At 35.4% G+C, this 22415-nt stretch overlaps 1 protein-coding gene across 1 annotated transcript; it reads left to right on the forward strand.

Moving 5' to 3' along the window:
• Positions 1-1991: 1991 nt before the first annotated feature.
• On the forward strand, positions 1992-22123 carry LOC107095172 (plasminogen-like). The gene is made up of 14 exons (XM_015391161.1): positions 1992-1998; positions 4543-4563; positions 4675-4698; positions 4917-4940; positions 7860-7975; positions 8097-8375; positions 9903-9998; positions 10111-10276; positions 13134-13154; positions 13707-13872; positions 16656-16912; positions 16991-17139; positions 21477-21869; positions 21902-22123. Exons 3-13 carry the CDS (start codon positions 4680-4682, stop codon positions 21828-21830), a joined length of 1647 nt encoding a protein of 548 aa, XP_015246647.1. The 5' UTR covers positions 1992-1998; positions 4543-4563; positions 4675-4679; the 3' UTR covers positions 21831-21869; positions 21902-22123.
• Positions 22124-22415: the final 292 nt, after the last annotated feature.

Consider the following 22415-nt stretch of genomic DNA (forward strand, 5'->3'; position numbering starts at 1 on the left):
AATTCATCAATTTTCTAGTCTGGGGTGTAGATATCTATCGCAGGTAGGTGCTTCGACCGGAGAGGAAGTGTTGGGGCCAGTATGATTTAAGGAGGGCCTTGATTGCAAAATTTTTTCTTTGATTTTTTTTGTTGGTTGTATATATTTTTGTATATTTATGTGATAGCAGTAGTTTTAATTTTGAAAAATTGTCTATTGAATTTATGTCATGTGTTTTCAAAGTTTGCATCCTTTATGCGTCTATTGCATGTATCGCCCTTTGCTTTTCTCTGAAAAAGAGCAATGTCATTGTTGCTAATCATCAAAACTTGTTATACCTGTTGTACACTTAAAATCAGGTTTAAATATGCATATCTTTTTCTCTGGGAAGAAACCTCACTGTGCTTAAATATGAGGAAGGATTGGCGTTGTTCTTTCATGCAAAACTAAACATTGAATTTGTGCCAGCTATTGATGTATATAACCTTGTCGCATCCCCATTCTATTATTAAACAGACTAGAGAGGACATAGTGAAGGTAAAACTTTTATGATTGTTTGTTTGCCACAAAAAATATTTTATTAACAGTATTAATCGCGATATACTTTGTTAAGTCAGCAGATAACAAAGTGGTTTTGTTTCATAAATTCTTGGATCAACATCATTAGTTCATCCTAAAATCATTTTTTGTTATAATCTTTGTTTTATCAGGGTTCACTTTAGACTTTTGCAGGATGGTGGGGAAAATAATACTACCTGTACTTCTTCTGTCAATTATTGGTGAGTACCCACTCTAATCAACCTTAAATAAATATATCTATATGAATGAATCCAATGAAACATGAAATATGAAAACTGTAATCAATCTATTGAACTAAAAAACACAGCTTTAACATTCAAATATAAATGAAAATAAAGATAAATAAAATCAAATAGTGTACATAGTCAATAAAACAGTATACTCATATATTACACAGAAAAAAGTTTAATAAAGAAAAACATCTCAAAGCAAATAAACTACTTGAATTTATTTATTTAGGATAGTCAAACAAAATGTGCAATCTAAAAAAATTTTAGTTATAGTGGAGGATGTTATTTTTCTGGGTGGATCATCAAAATAAGTGGTCGTCCTACGTGCTTGTCCCCATTTTTACTGATCAATAGTGAGTCTGACATAGTGGAAAAATTGCAAATCTTCTTTTGGAAAGTAAGCTTGTACTGTAGGAGCAATGCAAACAGCAACTTTTAAACAGAGCATGCACAAGGAGAAACCGGCTTGTAAATGCTCTCAAACGTTTAATAGGCGTTCCCTCCTGGGAGCGGGTACAGGGTTGTGCATGTGCATTTTTTTATTTATTTTTTTTAATTGGAGAGGAAGTTTTTTTTTTTTTTTTTTTTTTTTTTTTATGTGTAAATCCTCCACTATACCTTTAACTACATCCTGACAGTAAGTGGCACACTCATGCTTCTCTGCTGTCGTTCCATAATGTTAGGTCCTGATGTCATGTTAACCTTTGTTTACATTAAAATAGGTTCAAACTACCTGTTCAAAAGGAAAGCAGCGACCTCTGCGTGCCTTCTTTAAGTCTCCTTAAGCTGGCAACAATCAGTTTGACTGATTTTCACCTTTTTGTATTTTTTTAGGGACTTGAATATGAGAAATGTAGTGCTGAGATGAAGCTATTTCTCAGCACTATTACAAAGCTACTAATGTTTGGCAATGCATAAGCTCCAATGTTTTTCTATTGCTCCTTAATTCTTAATTCCTCATTGGGATTATAACAAGAAGTAAATATTTACATATCTATGAATTGATTTTTAAAACTTTTTTGATGTATAAATTATATTCTGGTATTCTGGGGATATATTAGTTTTGAATTAAAAAAAGTAAATTATTACAATTTTAACTAATATTTTAAAACAAATTTTTTAATTAAAAAGTTGTAGCTCTCAGCTTTATTTATGTTTCACAATATCTGTTTGTTTTTTTCTGTAGATAAAGGGACAACTCAGACATCAGGTAATGTGGAGGTGGTTAAATTGTATCACACAGTCTAAAAGTACATAGTCACATTATATGACTTTTTATTGATGCTCCTCACTCTGGTTACCCAAATAAGTATTTTTGGAAGATCTTGGTGTATAATTGTGTTGAAAATCTTCTTTATTTATTATTTACATGTTAACAAACGGAGTTACAGATTTTTTTCTATCTCTCCCTCACATTTTCCTCTGTAATAAATGTTTTGTATCTCACTGAATGAATGACAGAGTGTAAGAGAGGCTGGCTGTGTGTGAGAGTGCCTTATCAGAGAAGTGAATAGCGCTGACTGCATCAGCCAATAGCACAAAGCCCATGCAATTGTTATTTTGAGAAACATGTCTGCCAAGAAATGCTTCCCCTAGCTCTAAATTAGAGGGGCATGTAATCCAACCATAGGTTTTTCTATTAGAACCTGAGCTAAATAAGCCTAAATGTGGATGTGTGGTAACTAAATATGCCGGTTATTGTATCTCATATGAGCAACATACTTGTCAAGACTAGTTTTTTTGTATCTGCCCAAAAGATAATTATTTATCATATCTTGTCTTGTATTTTAACAGTTTTGTTTTTTTGACGTACAATAAATGATTTTTAAGGACTATTAAAAAATAAAACAATTTAATTTGTTCAAATGGGAACCAGAAGGCTAAATAATTATAATTTTTTTGGCTGTTTATTAAAACAGCCAAAAAATAGCAGAGTAGCAACTATACCAATAAAATTAAAGATAAAGATATAACCATGTAAACTGTGTACCGTAATTACAATTAGTCTTTTAGCTTTAATTCAAAGTGCTTTACCTTAATTTCAGGACCCTCTGTCAATTAATAATTGATTCCACCATAGAAAAACTTGGAACTTTGCAATTTAATTATAATAGGCCATAAGGGGTCATATAACACTGCCAATTAAATTTTATTCCAATCATCAGTTTTTTCCAAATCGTCAGTTTTAAAGAAGCATTGATATCACTACTACTTTAATCAACTTTGGTATAATTTAACATATTCAAATGCAGTTTATGTTTAAGAGAATTAAAATTTTAAAATGTTCCAATCAACTAATTCATTTGCACTGTTTACCCTTATTGTAAATAATATTGTTAAAGATGTATTACTCTTGTTAGCAGATATAGTTATCCATTTCCAGCTATGTATCATCTACTAGAACTGTGTCTTTACCCATGGAAAATGTTCGTCATATTAATGTATTTCCTGCAAAAGAAGGTTATTCATTATATTTTATCTGTAAAAACAGTCCAAACTAAATAAAAGATGCATTTATAATCCTCCTTAAGACCAGAATCTAACCTATTAACTTAGTTTAATGTAGCCTGTTATCTTACACTAAAATTTAGCTGTATCATCATAACTTATTTATTTATCTATTATGAATAACATTAGCTATTTTGTACCACATATTTAATATCTATAATACGTTTATCAAAAATGTTCTATATTTAATTTATTCTAATAGTATGTTCGTAGGTTTTTGTTTTTCTCTTTATTCTAGCTTCTTCATGTCTTATTTTACTTTCGATAAACCTTAATAAAAAAACCTCTTTGAATATCTAAACATCGCCCTTTCAAAGACTTTAATTAAAATGTTACACCAAATCAGATTTCAGTGCCAAACATTTGACATATTAGACCAATCATTATTTCCATTTGTGAGTTAGAAGAATACGGACAAATCTCACATATTTTGAACTTCATCATTCAAACCTTAGACCACCTGTTTATACCTTTAAATGAGAGTTTTGGATCATTCAAATTAGTTAATGTCCTACCTGCATTTCTATGAAATTAACAAACTAAAAAAGGGAGACTTGGCCAAAAATAAAACACTTTTTTGTGCAAACTGTGCCCACTTGGAAGTCAGCTACGTCCACTTAGAATATAAAGCGACACATGAAATTACAGCATCCTATCTATCTTGGAAAATATTGACTGAATGAGGAACGTAAGAAATCATTTTTGGTATAGATCTTTTCAGCAGAGCCTGAATTCACCTGTATGTTTCTGATGTTCTGTGTAATTTGGCTAAATAAAGACTTCACTGCACATACAGTATACCTTGACTGCATTATGATTTTTCATGTCTTTCTATATATTTTTATTAAACATTTAAAGTGTGAAGTCTGAGTTTCTATTTTGCAGGAATGTGATTTAATTTACTAAATGAACTTAAACTAGTCAATTTAAATGTTTGTAAACTTAGTTAATTTTTTGAAAATCAACTAGTTTATTTTCATCTGTGTGAACTGAACTTTGAGCTCTTTTTTAAATTATAAACACACACAAGGGTATAGAAAAAGAAATTTAGTTTTAGTACAGCTCTCTAGACTTTTTAATTTTTTTAAGTGCAGCCTTGATAAGGTAAGCAGCAGTGATTCCATCTTGATCAAATGGTTTTCGGGCTTTTTTATATGGTCATATAACGTGATTATGCACCTTTAAATGCATTGATATTTGTTATTCCAATTGTATATGTAATGAGATTTTTATCTTTTTATTAAAGGAAATACAACCCAAAACCCAGGTAAATTAAATGTCTGATCTACTTGCACAATTCCATTGCACCATTCAAACCAGGTGTAATGTAATGACTTCATGTATGTTAACTTGATGAACAATATTTGTGTTTTTGTAGGTGAAATGACAACTCAAAACACAGGTAGTTACAATTTCTGTCACTCTGCTCACTATTCTTACTATTTTTGTATTATATAATAATTGCAAAAAAAGCAATGTATAAAACAATACACACATTATATTGGGCATAACAATAAAATAAATAGTCTAAACTCTAGCAGACACTTTAAAGATGTCTAAAGTATGGACATTTTTATTATCTTTATTTTATGTTTACTGGTGTTTTTTGTGTTTTTATAGGAGGAATGACAATTCAGAGCCCAAGTAAGTTGAGAGTTTGGATCTACTTTAATCTTTACAAAATGTTAACATGGTGTAATGTATCGACTTTATATATCTTGACTGGGTTCAGAACTCAGGTTAGTTAAAACTGCCTGTCTGTCTGTCTATATGTCTAGCATATCTACCAGCATGTAAACATTGTTTACACACGATAATATGCAATTCAATTGTTTTAACTTTTAAAACATAAGGTAACTAATATAACCTCTAAATAATATTGCTATCAAGGAAAATAATTTTAGCTTGTGTTGCATTTTTATTTTGCTTTTCTATAGTTGGTTTGCAGAAACAATATATGGAGGCCCACATGAAAGTTACACTAAAATAAACATTAGTTACTTTCCTTGTTGCTTTACATGGTGTTTGTTGCTGTCATAAAATATAAATGGTCTTGTAGTAAATACTTACCAATGCAGTGCTGTGAATTTGCCCTCTCCGTGAATCATTTCTGCACGTTCTCCTACCGGCTTGGCTGGTAGCTGCAGTTACCTACAGTAACATCAGTCATCACTCGTGAGTCTCATTTCCTCACCCTCCCTTTAGTTCCTTCAAACATGAAGGCAACAGATAACTTCCTTTAGGCTCTGACGTATAGTTTTATAAGGAATTGTTGCTGTATCAGATAGCAGAATTACAAAGGTGTTTGTACCAGTTTTTAAGGTTTCTCACATGTATATCTTCTATTAATTTAGAAATCAAGGCACTAACGTAAGTTAGTGTGGCAGGTAATATATAAGCTGCTTCATACATATAATGTCATCCTGGCTGTTTTAAACTGTTTAAAAAATGAAAATTCTACAAATATTATTTTGTGTCATATATAAAAGGATGTATGATATTATTTTTTAAATTATGATAATAATTTGTAAGATCAAACCACAAAGACTTAGAGCAGCAAGGTTCCACAGGTTCAACACTGCGCTCTGCCTGCAAACTGTAAAAACAAAGATTCATCCAAAAAAAAAAAAAAATTACGAGCAATACTCAATTCTTCCTCTTGAATAAGGACACTTTGACAAACCTTTTTTTTAATGGACTATATTATAAATTTGACTTGAGAATTACTTTTTTAAACTTGAAAGAATTGGGATTGAAGAGTAGATTCTGCATCAAAACCACTGATTTTGTTCATTAAAAAGAGCCAGCTTGCAAAATTTCCACATCTACTATAGCACTCTTAGGTAATCTGCTCTCATAAGGAAGAGATGGTATAAAAGCTCAAAATGAAAAACCAAAAATTATGCATTCCGTATTCATTTAAATATATTTAACTTAGTGCTGTATGGCATAATGAAAAACTAAAACGGAAATATTTTCCATGTTTCTATATTATCTTATGAAACTAAATAAAAATGAAAAAAACTGTTGTTTCTCATATTTTCAATAGTGGTTTCCAATTAAAACACAAATGACTAAATTATACAATATAAAATTTTTATTTAATTAGCTAATCTATATTGTATCTTTTAGGACCCCTCTACCAAATTGGTGGAACAACAAGCTCTCGAAGCGATGATGGAAGCTCCCCACGAATTTCCCTCCTCCAACCCTTTAACTACTTTGGCAAATCTTACGTTCAGATTTATGTATGTTCATCTTTTTCTTAGACCTCAAGGCTTTTCTTTTTAATTTTGAAGACAATATTCAAACATTGACCAAAAAGTAAATAAACACCAACATCCAATTTGAGTGTTGTTTTATTTGCAGGTGAATCACAATGGACATCTGACCTTTGAAGCACCATGGCGTAGTTATTCACCAGAACCGTTTCCAATGTATGGAAGCAGAGACATCATTGCTCCTTACTGGACCGATTTAGACAATAGGCAAAGTGGTAACATCTACTACGATCAGTACACCAATGGCTCTATTCTCCAACAAGTTACTCAGGACATCAACTCTTACTTCCCAGAAATTAACTTTAATGCCACCTGGATCTTTATTGCAACATGGCATAAAGTTCCCTATTATTCAAGTCCTGAAACAGTAAGGAAATCCATTCAATGTAATTTCAGCAATGCAAGTTTATATTAAACTATGTTTAATCTAAATATCATTGAAAAAATTACCCTTTTTCCATAGCAATCAACCTTTCAGGTAGTTTTGGCTTCCAATGGGAATTATTCATTTTTGCTTCTGAATTATGGGGCCCTGGCACCGAGGGAGACCTCTATAGAGGTTAGAGCACTTCAGTTATATAGAATATTTTGTATTTTTCCTGTCTTTGCAATATCCATTGTCTATTTTCTGATATATGACTAAAATCTATTTTTTATGCATCTGTTATTTTCAGGCTGGATATGACACAGCCTATTCCTGTCACCATTTCACCATTGTTGGATCATTTTCTAATAACACAATTCTCAACGATTCACTTTTAAGCCATGGTAGTAACGTCAATGTGTCCGGTCGCTGGGCTTTCCGCCTAGATAATGGATCAAGAGACTGCATTGGTAAGAAGAAAGCATCATATTTTGCACTTTCTTTTGCTGGATTATTTTGAAAACATAAACCCTTTATGAAAGGTTGCCATAAAAGCAGAGATACAGTACCATACAAGTGCGTAAACAAGATAAGTGGATGGAAAAAATAAATAGCATGTCAAAGTTGTGAAAATCTTGAAGAAAATGCCAAGATTAGATGTGATGGAATGCATAAAAAACATTTAAACCTTAGCGGGATAAGTTTCGACTCACACTGAACACTGTGCAGCAGCTGCTGTGAAGTCGCGGTGCAGGTATTTGGCAGAAAGCCACTCACACCAAGCATTGTTTATTGTTATCACAAAATAATATATAATCCATCAGTACAATATCATTTGAACAGAAATTACAAGCCTGAGTGAATATTTCAACCTTGCATATTATGAATATGTTTAAGAACACAGGAAGAACTTTTTAGGACCCCTCTACCAAATTGGTGGAACAACAAGCTCTCGAAGCGATGATGGAAGCTCCCCAAGAATTTCACTCCTCCAACCCTTCAACTATTTTGGCAAATCTTACTTTCACATTTATGTATGTTCATCTTTATCTTAGACCTTAAAGCTTGTATTACTAATTCTGAAGACAATATTCAAAAATTAACCAAAAAGTAAATAAACACCAACATCCAATTTAAATGCCGTTTTATTTGCAGGTGAATCACAATGGACATCTGACCTTTGAAACTCCATGGAGGCGTTATATACCATTACAGTTTCCAATGGATCAAAGCAGAGACATTATTGCTCCTTACTGGACCGATTTAGACAATAGTAGAAGTGGTAACATCTACTACGATCAGTACACCGACGGCTCTATTCTTCAACAAGTTACCCAGGACATCAACTCTTACTTCCCAGAAATTAACTTTAATGCCAGCTGGATCTTTATTGCAACATGGCATAAAGTTCCCTATTTTTCAATGCCTGAAACAGTAAGGAGAGCTATTTGATATAATTTCTGAAATGCAAGTGTATATTAAACTATGTTTAATCTACATATCATTGTAAAAATTACCCTTTTTTCCATAGCAATCAACCTTTCAGGTAGTTTTGGCTTCCAATGGGAATTATTCATTTGTGCTTCTGAATTATGGGGCCCTAGCACCGAGGGAAACCTCTATAGAGGTTAGAGAACTTCAGTTATATGCATAGAACATTTTGTATTTGTCTTGTCTTTGCAATATCCAATGTCTATTTTCTGACATATGACTAAAATCTACTTTTTATGTGTCTGTTATTTTCAGGCTGGATATGACACAGCCTATTCCTGTCACCATTTCACCTTTGTTAGATCATTGTCTAATAACACAATCTTCAGCAGCTCACTTTTAAGCCATGGTAGTAATGTCAATGTATCCGGTCGCTGGGCTTTTCGCCTAGATAATGGATCAAGAGACTGCATTGGTAAGAAGAAAGCATCATATTTTGCACTTCTTCTGTTGAATTATTTTGTAAATGTCTGCAATAAAGCAGAGATACCATGCAAGTGCGTGGGGTAAACAACAAAGATAAGTGGCTAAGTAAAATAGCAGTTCAAATCAAAGTTGTGAAAATCATGAAGAAATATCCAAGATCCAGTGTGATGGAATGCATAAAAAAAAGTTAACCTAAGAGGGATAAGTTTAGACTCACACTGAACACTGTGCAGCAGCTGCTGTGCAGTTGCGGTGCGGGTATGTGGCAGAAAGCCACTCACACCAAACATTGTTTGTTGTTATTACAAAATTATATATAATCCATCAGTACAATATGATCTGAATAGAATTTTCAAGCCTGAGTGAATGTTTCAACCTTGCATATTTTTACTATGTTTAAGAACACAGGAAGAACTTTTTGCTGATCTCTGTTGTACTTTTTAGAACCCCTCTACACAATCGGAGGAACAGCAAGTTCTCGAGAACTTGATGGAAGCTCCCCACGAATTTCACTCCCTCAAACCTTCAACTATTTTGGCAAATCTTACTCTCAGATTTATGTATGGTCACCTTCTTTCTTAGACTTTAAGCCACTTTTCTTTTTAATTGTGAAGACAATATTGAAACATTCATCAAAAAGTTGATTAAGAGCTATACTCAGTTTGAGTGTTTTGTTTGCAGGTGAATAACAATGGACATCTGACCTTTGAAGCACCATGGAGTAGTAATTCACCAGAACCGTTTCCAATGTATGGAGGCAGAGACATCATAGCTCCTTACTGGACCAATTTAGACAATAGGCAAAGTGGTAACATCTACTATGTTCAGTATACCAGTGGCTCTATTCTCCAACAAGTTACCCAAGACATCAGCTTGTACTTCCCAGAACTTAACTTTAATGCCAGCTGGATCTTTGTTGCGACATGGCATAAAGTTCCCTATTTTTCAATGCCTGAAACAGTAAGGAAATCTAGTTGATGTAATTTGCAGAAAATAAACTGTTTAATCTGTATAGTCATTGTAAAAATGTTCCCTTTGCCATAGCAATCAACCTTTCAGGCCGTCTTGGCTTCCAATGGGAATAACTCTTTTGTGTTGATGAATTACAACGCCCTAGCACCCAAGGAGATCGCTGTAGAGGTAAGGACATTTCAGTTATATGCATTGAAAATTTCTATTGCTTTTTAACAGTTCAGTATCTATTTTATAAAGCATGCCTGAAATTATTTTTTTCTAAACGTGTCATTGTCAGGCTGGATATGACACAGCCCAATCCTCTCACCACTTCACCATCCATGGATCATTTTCTAATGACACAGTCTTCAACAGCTCCCTTTTAAGTCATGGTAGTAACGTCAATGTACCTGGTCGCTGGGCTTTCCGTGTAGATAATGGTTCAAGGGGCTGCAGTTTCAATGGTAAGAGGGAAACATCACTATATGTTTATCAAGATTTGAACAAAAATAAGGTAATAGGCAACAACTCCAGTCTGTGTCAAATAGTTAAACAGAAGGGCTATTATAATAGCTGCACGGGGAAACACTCGGTCAATCGTGCCAGGCCAAAGGTGTGTGTGTAAGGACTAATGCCAGTGTTGGGACCTTAATCTATTTACATAGTCACCTCATGGGGACCTATGTCCTTATTGGGACCAGGATTTTTTTGAGCCTGGGTTAGGTTTAGGACCTAGGTGACAATGCAGTTCAGGTAAGGGTTACGGTTAAGTGTATGTAGGTAATAGGCGATCTTAAATAAAAGCAAGTCAATGAAATGTCACCATAAGTTACAACCAACCCTCTCAATTTATGGCCATCTTTTTTATTATTATTTTTGTAAAGAAATACTGCTTAATTCTTAAACTACATAACTGCGATACATAAGGCTTGTTGCGCTAAAGACAGAGAAAGGAAAATACACAACCATTTGTCCCTTTGTCCTGGGTCATGGAGCAGCACCACCATCATAGAAAAATTGTTACAGTATAGCAGCTCTCACCTGAGAAACACGCCTCAAGTCAAAGTAACGGCTTAACTTTGGACAGCTCTCACCTGCAAGCAGTCCGTTCCCCGTGCAGGCAGTCACAGCTTGTAAATCCTTTGATACCGCTGAAATAAAGTTCACTTTCTATCAAAGATTTGTTTATGTTTGCTAGATGCAGTTATAATTAAAACCAGACCAACAGAGGCCTATACTATGAAGCAAGGTTACTGGGATAGCAAGACAACTTCAGGTTTAACCTTCAATTTCAGGTAGCAGGAAGCTGGATTAATTCTTAGCAAGGCTAGTCACCATCACGTATGCTGAACGGCAAAGCTGTCTGGAGCATGCTAGCTTTCAAGATTGATCTGAATCCTACAAAACCAGCAGCCTATCAGCTACTTGAGAAACAATGATGCGCATTTTCATTGAAGACACGATTTAATTCAGAGCCCAAAAAAAACTTAAATAATACAGCATCACAATAAAATAACTTGGAAACAAAAAAGCAGTTAAAACAAAATATCCTCTTGGCAAAGAAATAAGTGGTGGTAGCAGGCGAATCAGTCATGAGCAACGAAGACACAAACTTTCGGTCTTTAGAACCGACACAGGGCCGAGCATGTCCCTACAGAAACAAAGGGGAAGCACAAAGAACAGAAACACATAAAAGAAACTCTTCAAACTTGTGGATACCCAAACTAGGCATTTGTCAAATCAGCAAGGAAATCCAAAAAACACTCAGCACAACATAACATTGAGAAGATGAAATGCAAAACATCGTCATCCCATATGTTGCTGAAGTCTCTGAAAAACTGAAGAGGATTTTATCCAAACTAGTGCTAGTTTAGTTTTAGGCTAAAGACAAAACCCTCAGACCCCTTAAAAACCAAACAACCTCACCACAGACGCTTGGCTCAAAACAGGAGAGCTACCTCCTCTGGACAAGACTCAGCTGTACATCTACAGCTGACAGGTGGTTTGAAAGGAATGTGATGGAAGCTATTTATGTTAAGAGACAAAAAACAACCTTAAACACGGGGGTGGACTCAGGTTTCAGCTCTAAAAAACCCACGTTGTTTCCTTCACGCTATCATATTCCTCATCGCCATGCAGGGGACCAAGATATCTTGCTTGGTCAGCCAGGCCAACAATGCCCCTAATTCCCCCCCCCCCCTTTTTTTAAAGGGAAATGCCAGGCTACCAAAGACCTTAAAGACTCCCCATCACCAAGGGTGGTTTAGGTTCAACTTGCATGTTTTCTAAGCCAGAACAAGGCTATGTCGGGCTACTCCATAAAGCTTCGAACTCAACTCTAATTCTGACATTTTGAATTGAAAAAGCTTTCTGGATGGGAAAGAAATTTCTTCAAACTTGGAAAACAAAGTCCAATGGTTTGTTTTTAAAGTTTTTTTGAAAGTCTTATAATTTTGTCCTAAATTAATGACATTTTTTAAATTGTTATTGAGTCAGATATGTCAGTAAAGTTTGGTTTACTGAAAGGTTTTATCATTCCCTGTGCAAATGGGTTTGGCTGACATTTAAGCTCAGATTCCAATATCTCTGCAGGAACGACAATCTGTTATCTGGAACAATGGTACTGCTGCTGAAGCTCCTCAAAAATGTAATTAGCATACAGAACAATAGTGAGAAGTTCGACACCCATTTTGTGACTGGTCTCTGTGTCAGCTGACACGGTTGCTAGGCAACTGAGCATCCTTGAACTGACACTGACAGAAATTAGGCAACAATATAGACAACAAAATATAGCATTAGAAATAGGTTTCCCTTGACATGACATTTACATTGTGTGCTCAGTACTCGCCTTAAAGCACAACTACACCGCGTTTTCATGAAAAGATCTTAACATACCCTATGGAAAAATATGACTGAGCAGGTCATAGGCCTCGACACTGCCACATGTTTTTAAACTAAAGCCCGCATTATAAGTTACTTCATTAATTCCAACCTTCATATCTACATTTTGTAGCAGCAGTAATTTGCATAATTAGCATGTTACGTTCTATGGTTAATTGCTAGATGGGTTTTTTTCTGCTTTAAAATAAAGCATGGCTGAGTGTAATTTTGAAAAATCCTTGAAATATTTGGCATCCCTACAAAACAATATCAAACAAGAAAACAGAACACGAATCCTCTTTTTAAGGCTATCGGTATCGTTTTGTAATCAGTCTGTGTCATTATGTTCAAAATCTAATATAGCTGCAAAATTCAAATATAAAAATTATTTGGGATTTTATCCTATAAAATCAATAACTACATATTTGTTTTGTGTTTCAGGTTGTCAAGCACAAAAGCCAGGTAAGTTTCCAATGCAATTTCTAATTATTTTAACAAGTTATTTATCTCTTCTCAGATTAGACAGTAAGATAGTTTTATTTTTTCTTCCTTGGGTTACCTTAGTACTATAACGTACTAGTAAACATGTTTAGTTTAAAAATGTTTTGTATAATTAATTTTCTACTACCATTTTAAAAGAAATTTCAATATAGATACAACATAAATACAATCTAATCATATCAATTTGTATAATCTAATACAATTTGCACTTTTCTTCTATTTATAAATCTGCATAACTTAGTTTTGACACATTTTACACATATCTAGGGGATCTGGAATTTGCTACAGTGTTAAAATAATGTTTGACTTTGGTAGCTTAGATCATCTAGTGTAAAACCTCAATAAAAATTAGTTTTTTACCATTTCATACATGGGTGAAAGTTAAACCAAATGGTTATCAAAAATACTATGAATATTAGAGATAATTCTTTTTTTAACATTCTATAAACACTGATGAAATTTATCTCAAATCATACAGTTTATACATTTTTTCCTTTTCTTTTTTCATGTTAGAATGTGGTTATGTAGGTACAAGAGCCAGAATCGTTGGAGGTCAGGATGCAACTACTGGGCGTTGGCCTTGGCAAGCAAGCTTACAGCGAGTTGGTGGTTCCTCCTTTTGTGGAGGATCCCTGATCTCTGACCAGTGGGTGCTCACTGCTGCTCACTGTGTAGGAAGGTGAGATTTTACTCATTTAGCATGGTTACAACTATTATAACATTAGGGGCCTTCATTTTCCCTTTCCTTAATGGAGGTAAATTATAAACATAAACTGCAACAGCCATAAGCAAATTCAAGTTCGGGGCACTTTCCGGATCAGAAGAATTGTAATTGTTGAAGGAAGCAGATAGCATAGAAATGAATATCCATCTCCCTCACTCACTCTCCCACTTTCTCTATCTCTCGCTATACATGGAAAAAAATTAAATAAAAATAAAATAAATATCTATATATATATATATATATATATATATGTAAACTGTTTATATATATATATATATATATATATATATATATATATATATATATATATATATATATATATATATTGTTTATAAAAACTAATAATTTACTTCAGCTAGAACATTGATTTAATTCCAGCTGAAAATTTTTGGGAGACAAAAAAGTTAACACCACTGCCTGCAGGTGAATCCTTAATTGTTGAAATATCCCCTTTTGGTGGAATAGAGACAGGTGTGATTAAAGCAAGGTGGGTTAATCATCATCATTACCTTTTTTAAAGACAAGCAGATGTGTTTCTGCCAGCGGTTCAGAACAGTTCACTGTCTGGATATCAGGGTGAAAACTAGAAAAAAATGATATAGTATTTATCCCTGAGTGGATTTGCAAAGAGAACCAAAACATGGCCAACAAGTGGTCTGCAATGCTTGTAGAGAAATTATTAAACCTGATTTATCACAAGTGTTACTTGTCCGATATTATACAGTGCTCACTATTTCCACAGTCCATCATCAACCTTAGTACAAAAATGACTATGGCCTCTGGCCATACTCTTACTCCACTCAGTTCCTCCAAATTAAGTATTTTAGCTCAGCTCCATCCCCTATCAAAACTAGTTGCCCAAGAGCTATGTCCTGAGGCCTCTACTTTGTATTATCTACCTTTTGCCTCATGGCAACATCTTTCCAAAAGCCTGGTTCACCTCTAACTTCCTAATGCTAAATTGCAAAAAACAAAGATCCTCCTTTAGGAAAGAAATGTGTTGTTTTCCATGATCCAAGTTTCCAAGTATCCAAGTTTCTCTCTCGATTGAAAGTTCAACCATCTCTCCCTCCACTTAGATCAAGAATCTGTGTGTCATCCTTAATTCTATTCCTTGATTGTATTCACCTCCCACAATTATGTTTGTTCTGCATATCTTCATTTTCTACACAATCCTCCTCTTTGTCCCTCAATAAGCTTCAGTTTGTCCAAAATTCAGGGTCCTGTTTGATTAGCAAAACCCCATCATTTTGTCACAGTACTCCAGTCTTACAGGGGTAATGTTGGTTCCCTATACCTCTCAGAGCTACTTCAGATTGCCACCCCCTTCCTCTTCCATCCACCTTGTTGAGACTCCTGTCTGCCTCATCACCATGGGGAGCAGAGGTTTTTCATCCTCTGCTCCAATGCTCTGAAAATCACATCTTCCTGATATTTGCAATACTGATAATTTACCTTTTTAAAATAAGACTTAAAAAGCATCTGTCTGAGACAGCATACCTCCAGAGATTTCCCTTTTATTTTTATTATTATTGCAGTTCCCATACACTGATTTATACCATTCCATTTAGTGAAGAAAATTAGCTGAATAAGTTATTGGTCAAATTGTTATGGCCAGTTTAAGAGTAAGGGTAGTTTTTAATACGTTTTAATTAAGGCTGGGCAAGTTAACTCCTTATTATCACGTTAACTCATCAATCAATTAATTAACGCCGACAATTATTTTATCTGGTATTAACGCAGTTTTTATTATTTCTGTTATTACTGTAAAAGTCTGTTGCTCCCAGGCTTTTATTTGCTAAAACTAAAAGTACTGGAACCTGAAGTAAAGGAATCGAAAAAGAAAAGGAATTGCCTGATAAACAAACCAACAAACATGGAGAAGTTCTTTCAGACGGTGCAGTCGACAGAAGCAAAGTTATTTGTAATCACTGCAAAGTTGCATTGTCTTATCACCGGAGTACTTCGAGTCTAAAATGCAAAACACACAGTTGATACCAGCAAATCATTTAACGAAACAGACAGTGGCGCGAGGCTTCAGCAAACTACGTTAGATGCAGCGTGTGGGAGAAGTATAGATAAACAAAGGCAAGAGAAGCTAACAAGGCCGATTAGTATAATTACAGACTATTTGAATTCATAATTTTTTTATTGCGTATAAAAATTTGATTAATCGCAATTAATCACGGAAATCATGAGATTAATCGCGATTTAAACTTTTAATCGTTGACCAGCCCTAGTTTTAATACTTTAGTATTTAATACCCAGTGCAATAACTATATATATATATAAATACCTATTTATGTAAATACTCATTTAATACCCCGCGCAATAACTCTATATAAAAATATCTATTTATGTAAATACCCTTTTCAAACCCTGTACAATAACTCTGAGTAATAATCCTGATATATATATATATATATATATATATATATATATATATATATATATATATATATATATATATATATATATAAAGGATTTGGTACATCTTGTTAATAGTTAGGGTAAGGGTCATGAAAAATATATGTCAATCAATTAATTTAAATTAACACAATAAGTGTGGGTTTGGCAATGCCTATGCAGATGGAGTTAACACTTTAGTGTTCTCAAAGTTAAATCATTTCTTGACACGAAAAATCTCTATTGGATGTCTTTTTAGGTATGATCATAACAAATTTCAACTATTGAACTCACAAACACTTTACTGTGTTTTTCTTTTTTGTACATTTAAGCGGAATCGTTAGGGCTGAAGTTCATCTGGGTGTCCACAGTTTATCAAATCCCAACGCCAACGAAGTGATTCGGGGCATTGACTACTTCATCTGCCATCCTGACTATGATTCTTCTACTTTGGAGAATGACATGTGCCTCCTGAAGCTTTCATCTCCTGTCTACTTTACAGACTATATACAACCTGTATGTTTAGCCTCAGTGGAGAGTACCTTTCATGATGGTACTACCAGCTGGGTCACTGGCTTTGGGGACCTTGGTAAGTTCCAAAAAGGTGTTTAGATACCAGCAGTGTTTCTAAATTTCCACCTAAACACAAAATTATTCGTTCATTTAGGCAATGGGATGACACCTACCATCCTGCAGGAAGTAGAACTGCCAATTGTGGGAAACAAGAAGTGCTCTTGCTACAATCAAGACTTTGCCACCATCACAGAGAACATGATTTGTGCGGGCTTTGATCTGGGAGGAAAGGACTCATGTCAGGTGACTATGATTTTGTGTGTGTTCACAGAACAGATTTTTTTCTTTTTTTTAGGACATGTTCTAGTATGTGCTGCAAGACAAAGACAAGTCTAATACATAAAATCTATCCATCTCACTGTCCTATCATCCAATCATCCGTCCTATTTCCATACCTGCTAAATCCATTCATGTAGAAACTGGAGAGGTCCCCCTGATAAATGAGAGAAAAAACGAAAAGCTAGAATACAATGGGTATGAATTAAGGACATCATCCTTATAATATCACTCTACGTGAATTACCATTGACTGCAAAACAACTGGAACCTGAGGAACAGACATAAATCTGCTTATGTGTTCATTTTTTTTTTGGAAGGGGGGGTGGGGGGTGTACAACTTTGAAATGAATCTTAAAATGTATGGGAGCCAGGCTTAAAGGGGAAATCCCTTTTTTTTTCCTTTTTTTTTTTACATTGGGTCCTTGATTTTACGTTATTACATTATGTTCTACTCACCCAAATGAGTTTTGTGTCATTTGGAGCTGTTCTGAAGATATTCTGTTAGGTTATATCCAAGTGACGTCTTCCTTTGGGCAACGACTTGAAGGCACAAACTAAACTGTCCATAATGTATTCTTTATGGTACGCCAGCATTCAAAACATGTAAGTGAATCACTGTCCCCCCAGACATCTGTGGTTTTCTTTTTTATATTTATATTTGTTAAAAACAAAGCGAAGTGTGTATGAAGTCATCCTCGCGCAAGACTGGAGTCGTAACAGGGTTAGGGTTACCCTAACCCTAACCCATCATCTGTGGTAGTAGCACTAGACATCTTCCAGGCATGTGAGTAAAACTAGCAGTAGTTCAGCGGACAGGATGAATGAATGGTAGCCGGCGCACGCGTATGATTTGCAGTTTTTACCACAAACCTTAAAAATTAAAAAATCCTAACTCATAAAGTACATAAAGCCAAGCATCCAGAGCTTTGAAGTGTCAAAGCAACTTGACCAAGGTTTTATCAGCAATTTTTCTAGTGTCCAAATTTTTGGGTTTAAGCGTTTTTGATGCTCTTTTGTGCATGCAGTATAAGGGTAGTAAGGGCTCCTTTGGCTCACATGGAAAAACATACCAGTGCCTTTTAGTTATAGGGATATCATAAAGGAGACTTACCCACTATGAGACCTGTTTTGAAATATAGGCAGTTTTGTAGCCACCTTTCAGTGGTGGGATCCCTAAAGCCGGGTATACACTGCGCGATTTTTTCAATTGTTGCACGCAGCTACAGCTCACACTGTACAACGAAACTGCAGGGTTTCGTCATAGAGTGCGAGCTCATGATGCATGTTCAGCACGACGCCATGATGCGATCTGCCTGTTGACACTGTACGTGTCAGGATCCGAGACTTTGCCCACCAGAGGGCGCAATGGATCCAAGCCTGGAGAGTTTGGACTTGGCTTGATCAGCTGTTTCCAGTCCGCTGATTAGGAAGCTTCCTATTTAAGCTGTGTTTGTCTGTCTCTCTGTGCTGGATCGTTTGTTTTCTCTGTGCCACCATGCCTGTCTGAGCCTCTGTGATTCCTCCGTGTTCCAATAAATATTGGACTTTTATTCCTCCCTCCGTGTCTGAGTCTGCATATGGGCTAGTAAACCATCGCATCATGACAGTACGTCTAAAAACCAAGTCAGACTCAGCTCTGCAGTGCTACTCTGACTCGTCTATCCGGAAGCCCAACAAGTAGTAGAGGAATATGAAGCTCACTAGAGCAAAATACGCTGCCTTGGTAATTTGTACAATTTTGTGATGAAAACAAATAAAAAAATGAAAAAAAATAAAAGGCAATCACATATTTGGACAAAGACATGGCAGAGCAAACGTGGCTACTACGGTCTGTCAATTTTACAGAAAGAATTCCATTTCACCTGCACCCCCGCCATGCTTCTGTGTTTTTGTCTAAGAGGAAGAAGATTTGGCGATTTGCCGATTGCCCCTCGTTACCCCCTGTACACTATACGAAGCACGATCAGGCTGAAAGTCAGCCCGATCTAAAAATTCTTGCACGACTGGAAAATCACCCCAAAAAGGCAAGAAAATAGCACAGTGTACGCCCGGCTTAAGGGGCAAAAGAGCTACACTCAAACCCAGGTTTGTCTGGATGGGGCCTTATTTTCAACAAGCACAGTCTGTTAACATCTCACATATATTGGCTAAACCTCTGATGAATTACCTTAATAAGTCTCTGTCTCCATTCATAAGTTTAGCTGTAAACCAGCATCTGCCCCAGTGTCTAACCCACCTCGGTGCATGTTGGTATACAGCTGTCTCACAGAAGTTGGTGTAAATCTGCACAGCATCTGTAAATCCAGATTGTTAGTAGCCATCCGGATTCAATCAATATTTACATAGCTTGTATTTGGGCAATTATGTGAGAATAAGGTGCACACCACATGGTAAGAGTGAATGAGCGCACCACAGGGATAACACCATAGGCACATCTCACGTTGGTGTAACAGTTTTCCAAATTTTTCCCTCTGTAGTTGGACACTTAATAAATAATCTGTATTTGGGGGAGTTCTCTTAAAATTACCACAACTATTGGCGTGTCTACTCCAGAGATATTATCTGGTTGTTGAGCATGTGCTAGGCCTCGTACACGCTAGTCACTGTGAAATGAAAGGTGAGAGAATAAAAGTTTACAGTAAATAAAAAAATATTCCAGATTAGGAGATCAGCTACATCTGTACACCAGCTGCTGTTGGTGAAGAAACAGATATTTCCACCCTTTGCTTCACTTGACAGTGGTATGTCTTTGTCCAATCTGAACATCTAGAAGCTAGCTAGCTCAATTTCCACCCCATGAAACTTAAAAATAAGGGATGTAGCTGAACTTTGTACAATTTCAGAGGGAACGCACATTGGAAGGAAATATGGCTGGGAAAAGGGCAGCAGAATCCCGACTTGCTAAATTGCCAACATTGTCATTTTTCATTTACTGTGGCGCCTGATAGCATAATAATCAGCAGGTGCACCCTTTATCAAAATGTTAAATAATTCAATTTATTATGAGAGAAAGGGGAGATTCACAACAAAAAAAAAGCACATCAAATCGAGGCAGCTTTTTGCAGTGCCAACTTGGATGTACTTGTCAGCGGTTTAATATCTGCAGGATTTAGAAAGCAATTATTCTCTTATAAAGGGATACCCATTGCAAATATGGTATACCTAACTGACAATCCATACAAAGGCTTTTGGGTGGATAAAAGAAAAAAACTGATAGGAGATTGGCTATTGTAGTTTATGCCCAGGTGTAAACTCCAGATTGAAGTTGTGTTGATTCAGCTGGTCCACCTACCTCAGCAATCTCATGGGTGTGCACCAAGCCTTAAGTCGGAAGCAGTGGTCTGTGCGGATGCGGAAGGCCTGCTGACGTAGGTAAACATGCCAATGCTGACATGCCCACAGGCAGACCAAGGCCTCCCTTTCCCTGGCATTTTTTTAAAAGCATCCTTCAGACCTTAGCCATAATTTGATCCATTTTTTAAGTAAAAGATTTTTTGTCTTCCATTCTGATTCTAATAATTGCTTTCTCTCAACTGTCCTGTCACCGTACCTCAAAACAACATCCAGTCAACATCCTGATTGGTTGACATGATGCACATTGACAGAAAATATCAGATTTTTGAACTTCATCGAAATGTACTCCACTGAAGGTTTTGCTTTGGTCTTGTTTCAATCTGTTCACCCTTATAGGTCCATTTCCATTACTAGATAAGCATACTTCTTATTGCTTTGCTCCTGAACCCTCCTCTATATAAGGTTAATATGTAAGTTCCCGCTCTGGGAACTCACATATTAACCTAAATAATCATGAGGACACATGCAGCAAGCAGGTTCTAGATTTGAATCATGGCTTTGGTTCTCTTGGCATATTTTGTATTTTTTCCTCATGCATGCTTTCATTTCACAGTCCAAACTAATTATTAATAGGTTAACTCGTTATTTTGAATTGCTCTCAGGTATGAGTCTTTGTTGTACATGGTTGACTGTCCTGTCTCTGTGATAGACTAGTTAACTGCATTGTTTATATTTTATCCTGTTTTCCAATTGCACAATGAAAACTTATTGCATTTTGTTGTGGAAGAAATAATGGCAACCAGAATTTGATCAGCAGATTTTATCTAAGCATGATGCAAATTACATTTTGTTCAATGAAAAGCAATGTCATAGCTTGAAAACCATAAAAAAAGTAAGAGAACTAAAATAGTTTAATAACATAATAACAATAAAAAAAATAGTTTAAATAGTTTAAAACAAAAATATACCTCCTTACAATTCTTTACAAGTTTTCTTGTTTTTTCACAGGGAGACTCAGGAGGACCACTGGTGGTATACAATGGGTTTGTGTGGGTCCAAGCTGGAGTGGTGAGTTTTGGAGATCGTTGTGCCATTCCAAAGAGACCTGGAGTCTACGCTCGAGTGTCGAAGTACGAGAAATGGATCCATGATAGTGTTACTGGAAGGAAGCCAGGCTTTGTGAACTTCACCTCCCCAGGCACCGACTTTGACTTGTCCTTCACCTGTGCTACATCGATGCCTTTCACCACTGACGATAGTATTTTTGGCAGTGGTAAAAATCTGAGTCACTTCACTCATTTCGTGACTCTCTCTGCTCTTGCTCTGGTTCTTCATGTCTTTGTTGGTAGTGAGGGAATGTAAAAGATGGAGTTTTATTTTTGTTATGCACTTATGCAGAGGCTGATTTTTTCCATTTTCTTGCTTATCTGCGGTTCAGGTGACCTAAACAAATTTAGATTTTCTTTACTCATTTAAAAAATACATAAGTTGTTTATTTAGAATCTAATACAGTATTTATGGGGAAAAATGTATCATATCTAAATGAAACAATCTCACTAATCCAGCACTATTATGGCTAAGTTGTATGATTACAAGTGGGCTGATTTTTTAAAAGTTTGTCTTTATGGATTTAGATTCACAGGCATTCATAATCAAAAATAAACAAGCTTTTCAAATTTAAATCTTTCTTTCATTTTTTTTCGATGAGAATTAAATCAAACAGATTGATTTTCATCATAAGTAGTATATATGTGGGATTGAACTAAAAAAAAAAAAAAACTAGGTAAAGGAAAAAAGAAAAGTCCTCCTGGGTGTTTTGTAATCTGCTAGTAAACAACTTTTGACCAACAGTTTGAGAAGACATTGCAAGGCCGACTAGGGTTCAAGGAGACAGAAGCATACACACAGAAATAATAAAAGATACAAAAGGAAAGTGTCAACCAGTTC

The sequence above is a fragment of the Cyprinodon variegatus genome, unplaced genomic scaffold (assembly GCF_000732505.1).
Source record: "Cyprinodon variegatus isolate N-32 unplaced genomic scaffold, C_variegatus-1.0 Scaffold527, whole genome shotgun sequence".
Classification (NCBI taxonomy): domain Eukaryota; kingdom Metazoa; phylum Chordata; class Actinopteri; order Cyprinodontiformes; family Cyprinodontidae; genus Cyprinodon; species Cyprinodon variegatus.

Bases quoted from the DNA above. Each gene is read 5' to 3' on its own strand.
- LOC107095172 (XM_015391161.1), top strand. The intron at 4,941-7,859 runs GTAAGTTGAGAG...AGAACTTTTTAG, and splicing joins AATGACAATTCAGAGCCCAA to GACCCCTCTACCAAATTGGT. The intron at 13,873-16,655 runs GTGAGATTTTAC...TGTACATTTAAG, and splicing joins GCTGCTCACTGTGTAGGAAG to CGGAATCGTTAGGGCTGAAG.